At 39.7% G+C, this 4,887-nt stretch overlaps 1 protein-coding gene across 2 annotated transcripts in view; it reads right to left on the bottom strand.

The window, feature by feature from the left end:
* LOC115411864 (CD209 antigen-like protein C) overlaps positions 1-4,596 on the bottom strand; it is a 12,183-nt gene extending 7,587 nt beyond the window's left edge. For both annotated transcript variants that reach the window (XM_030124090.1, XM_030124091.1), the window contains exons 1-3: positions 4,443-4,596; positions 4,243-4,341; positions 3,473-3,652 (exon numbers count right to left, since the gene is read on the bottom strand). In XM_030124090.1, coding sequence (XP_029979950.1) covers positions 3,473-3,652; positions 4,243-4,341; positions 4,443-4,512 — 349 coding nt within the window. In that variant the 5' untranslated portion in view covers positions 4,513-4,596. The remainder of the gene's footprint in view (positions 1-3,472; positions 3,653-4,242; positions 4,342-4,442) is intronic.
* Positions 4,597-4,887: the final 291 nt, after the last annotated feature.

Genomic DNA, 4,887 nt, shown 5'->3' with positions numbered 1-4,887 from the left:
TTAACGCAGACATACACTATCACATTACATACCAACACAGTCTCATCCCAAATAGTCAGAAATCGACGCATATGGTCAGAGCCCCACAGCGGCACTATTTGACGCAGGTGGGTACCCCGACACGGAAGGGTACACACCGCAGAGAGGCGAAGTTTTCTCGTGTGAGAAGCTCCGGAGAGAAAACACGTGTCAAAGGTAAACGCAGAAAACTCTTCTGAAACTGTACTAAACATCCCTGTGCTCTACATCTCACAACTACTACTAATGTTTCAGAAGAACATCAGAGCAGAGTAAACATTAGCGGCAGCTCTGCTAACTCAGATTACCTCCCGACGTGTGTGAATTAGACTGCTGATAATATGGAGATGGAAACAGTCTGTGATAGAAAAGCATGTGTGTGGGATTAAGAGAGAGTGCCTAAAAACCTCAGTTCACTTTTTTTTGGGAAGCACGCTAAGGTGAAGTCTGACAAGCTTTTACCAGAACATTAGTTCATCAGTCTGGCTCTAAACGCTCTATGTATTAGTAATGGAGAAAATGTATAGAACACAGTCTCATCCCAAGTCAGTCCCAGTCTGTGTGTGTGAGGACAGCTTCCGCCTCAACCAATCAGAGGGCGCAGAGTGGATAGTGCAAGAGACAGAGAGAGAGAGAGAGAGGCGCGGCTGAATCTGAGCCGAAAATAACCCAGTTTTAAATTGATTTCTTAATATCGGCCCGTCGGATTAAAAAAAGGCCGATATCGATATACATCAAATTTCCAAATATCGGCGCCGATAATCGGCCCGGCCAATAATCGGTCAATCTCTAGTAGTGGCTGCTTTTTTTAACCAGCTACACTATGTTCTATGAAATACTGTTACTGTCATTATGCTGTTCCATATGTTGTAGAAGTCAAACTGTACATATTGTTGTGTGTAGATAGTAGAAAGGCAGACACTTCAACAACAGAGCTAATACTGAAGGCTACTTATGACAGCCACCGACATTATTACACAATGTTAGTTCATTACAGCTGCTTTTGGTTACAGTCTATTTGAGTTTGGATGGCATGATGGGTGAAACATGTTAAAAACATACACAGCTAGCTTGCTAACGTTACCAAATTCATATCTCACCTAGGGTGCCAAAATGGCTAGAACCGACTGGCTGTGATTGTTTGCTTGTTTGATCAGCTCTACATGATGTAAAATTATGATCGCAAATGCAAAAAAAAATCAATTTTCAGGAGTGCTGCCTTGGAGCACTTTTGTGTCCCCACCAATGTCCGAATCAAACCTACTCCCCTGGACTGGAGGATTTTGCTAGATCCGTAAACACATCAGGAGGGAGAAGGTATGGGTCGGTAGCTAGCCCTGCTATCGCTAGCTTCTCCAAATAGCGTTCTTTCTGCCGTCCAGTAAGGTGAGTCATTTTGCAGGACAACTCCAAAATTTTATTTTCAGTGCTGGTAGCCAGAATCCATCGCTCATTTGTTTGTTTGTTGTGTTGCTTTTGCCGTCCACCATGGCGCTGAACCCCTAGTCATGTGATAACTGTGACGTCAGTGCAAAGGGTCAGTAGGAAAATACCTGATTTTTACTGATAAAATACAAAGTACAGAAGATAATATTATAAATAAATTAGCAGCATTGTACCCGTGGTGCCATTGTGTGTGAAAAGTGCCTATACATTATTGTAAATGGACACAAGAGCAGCAGCAATTTAGTAAAAAAATGTTGTGATGTTATTTGTTCACATTATTTGGGAGTGGATATTTAAGGAATATTTTCAAGACACAATTATGCATTTAGGCAGTTTGCTTATTTCAGTACCATCAATTTATAGAATATACAGTGAAATACTGTCTATTTGCATTCCTCAACAAAATTGTTCATAGAGTTAAGTATAAGTAAATTTTGTAGAAATAATTAGACAGATTTGTTAGTTTACAGTTTCAGGTTTTCCAAACTGTTTCTATTAATTAGCATCATTTTTGCTTTAAACAGTGATTCATTGATTCATTGACACTGATTTGTCATATATTGACTGTTGCAGTGTTAACACTTTAATTGTTTCAATGAAGCGGTTTGGTATGTCCGTTATTGACTTTCTAATGCCTATAACATTAGTTAAGCTGTTTTGTGGTGTGCCTGTCCCCTGCACCTCTCAGGCTGATGAACACCTCTTGGTGTTTCTATTACTGGATACTCTTTGTCTGGTACATAGAAGACCCAAGGTGTAGATTATGCACACAACTAACATCTAATATCTTCTAGGGTCAAAACTCACTGGGTACAGTTGTCAGTAATCTGTTTCATGAAAATAGTATTGTTCTAATCATTATTTTTAGCAATTAACTGTCAGTATGTAGAGTCTCATATAATAATTCATGTAAAATTGCTTTTAATGTTTAATCTTACTGTTTAATGTGCAACTGTTTTATATTCGTATACCTGCCTTTTGCACTTATTTTTATCTGTTTTTAATGTTTGTTTCTCTTTTTATCTGCTGTATGTAAAGTGTCTTTGAGTTATATGAAAAGCGCTATACAAATGAAATATATTATTATTATTATTATTATTATTATTATTATTATTATTATTATTATTATTTTAATAATTTATGTACCCAGGAAGTCTCTGAGAATTCTGTTTACCAGTATATAAAATACACAAAATGTAAGGTTTTTATTTGCTTAATTCAAGATTTTTTTTTTCTGGTTGCTTAATTCATGCAAAAAATCTGCCAGTGGAACAAGTGAAAATTATCTTGGTAAGAATTTTTGAAATAAGAATTTCAAGATCTATTGTCTAAAAATAAGCTCTTATATCTCACTGAAAAGTTACTCTTTAGGTGATTATGTCTTATTTTAAGTGTGATGAGATGTGTGGACTAGAAATGAGAAAAATACACTTGGTAAGATTTAGATTTTTTCCAGTGTGGCTGAAATGTGAACTCCTTCACACAGTCCTTCAGTCCATCTAATATGAGTTGGAGTCCAGGGAACTCAGTGCAGTGAAGCCCATACAGTGACACTACTGACCCAATAAAACTCTTATGCTTGGACCATCTACAGACGCCCTCTCCAACTTCAGCGCCTCCTAGCATCAGGCTCTCCAGACACACCATCCAGTGCAGCAGGTTTTCATGTCCTCTGGATTTACATCCCACCACTAAACCCTGAGTTTGTTTATTTAGTTTCCAAAGTTTTGCTAAAAGAAAATTTCATAAACTTAAACCCAGGGACTGTCTGTAACTCCAGAGCGGTCAACTAAAGTCTGTCCTTTGGCAGACTGGTTTCATGTATGTACTTCTACTGAGTGGCTGGACCCTGTGGGGCTATGTGAACTTTTTTGTTTGTCCACAGTGTTTGCATCCTCTTTTGGATGCATTTATTACAACAACAGACTTTTAACCCAGAAACATTTTGGTCAGCATGTAGTTTTATTGATGGTTTTGGTGGAGTTTTGGTGTATTTATGTCCACTCACTTGTTTTGGACAGATTCTGCAGCCTCTCCAGCTCCTGAGTCACTCTGATGAGCCTGGCATTGAGCCGGTCTCTGTCCTCCGTCAGGTTGGATATTTGGTCATGACTGGTCTGGAGAATTTCAGTCAGGTTGGCTTTGACAGAGGACAGTTCTGCAGCCGAGCCACGTATGGACTTAGTGTCTAAAAAACAAAAAGAAAAAGAAAGAAAACAAGTGAAAAAGTAAGTAGAGCTTACTAACACCCCCGACCGCTCACACTACACTCTGTCCCTCCTGCTCACTGATACCCTGCCTACCCAGGGATTAACTTTGAGTCTTCACTTTCAATTGCTTTTAAAACTTGCCAAAAATTTGTTTGTGAAACAGTGAGTGAAACTGTGGCATGACACAACTAGAAAAGCACTCGGAGAGCGCAGACTTCTGCCAAGGCAGATCAGCCCCCCCCGATCACCACCAAATTTTAATCATTAGTTCCATGTGCCAGTATCAACATTTCCTGATAATTTCATCCAAATCCATCCTTAACTTTTTGAGTTATCTTGCTAACAGACAAACAGACGGACAGACAAACCCAGATGAAAACATAACCTCTACCATTCCTTGGTGGAGGTAAATATTATATTAGGTTACCAGGGTTCAAGTGCCCTGCTCAAGGGCACATCAGTGAACAGTTTCTCTGCCTGCGTGGGGATTTGAATCAGCGATCTCAAACTTCACAGTTCCCCCCCACATATAATAATAGAGTTTGATTCGTTTGGTGGTTCGACTCACAGCAGACACCAAGGACGATGACTCCAATCAATAAGGAAGCACAGATCAGTCCCAGAAAGACAAGAGCTCCATAAAAACCCGTCTTTGAGCCCTGGGGAGCTGATGGGAAAAAAAGACCAGTAAGTACGTTCGCTGTTACAAGAGGAACATTGAGACAAATCAGTAAAACACATCTCTGAATTCAGGCTGAATATTCTCACCTGTCTGAGGAGGCAGAGGTCTGCAGTGGTCAGATTCTGTCACCTCCACATTTGCATAGATTCCTTCCATCTCTGACTTTTTCAGTTCTTTAAGGAGCGGCGCTGAAACACTGGTTCCACGTAAACGTCCAAACTGCAGCTGGTTGACTAAGGAGGAAGTTTGGTGACAGCAGGTTTTTTTTAGGTTTTGAGGTTTAACACTGGCCTTGGCTCTGTTAGAGAGAGAACAGCAGATGAGGTGTTAGAAAAGAAAAAAAATGTCAGCTTTAACATCCTGCACACACACCTGACAATGTTCAACAAATGCTTCTGTCTTTTCTCAGGAATCAATGAGATAAGACACATCCCAAGTAAAAATCTTTAGTCCTGCATAACACATTTTATTCTGACAATTGAACTGACGTTGTTTGTTGGATGCTCTGGTATCTCCGAGGTGACCCAGTTT

The sequence above is a fragment of the Sphaeramia orbicularis genome, chromosome 21 (genome assembly GCF_902148855.1).
Source record: "Sphaeramia orbicularis chromosome 21, fSphaOr1.1, whole genome shotgun sequence".
Classification (NCBI taxonomy): domain Eukaryota; kingdom Metazoa; phylum Chordata; class Actinopteri; order Kurtiformes; family Apogonidae; genus Sphaeramia; species Sphaeramia orbicularis.
This window is presented reverse-complemented; position numbering and strand designations above follow the sequence as displayed.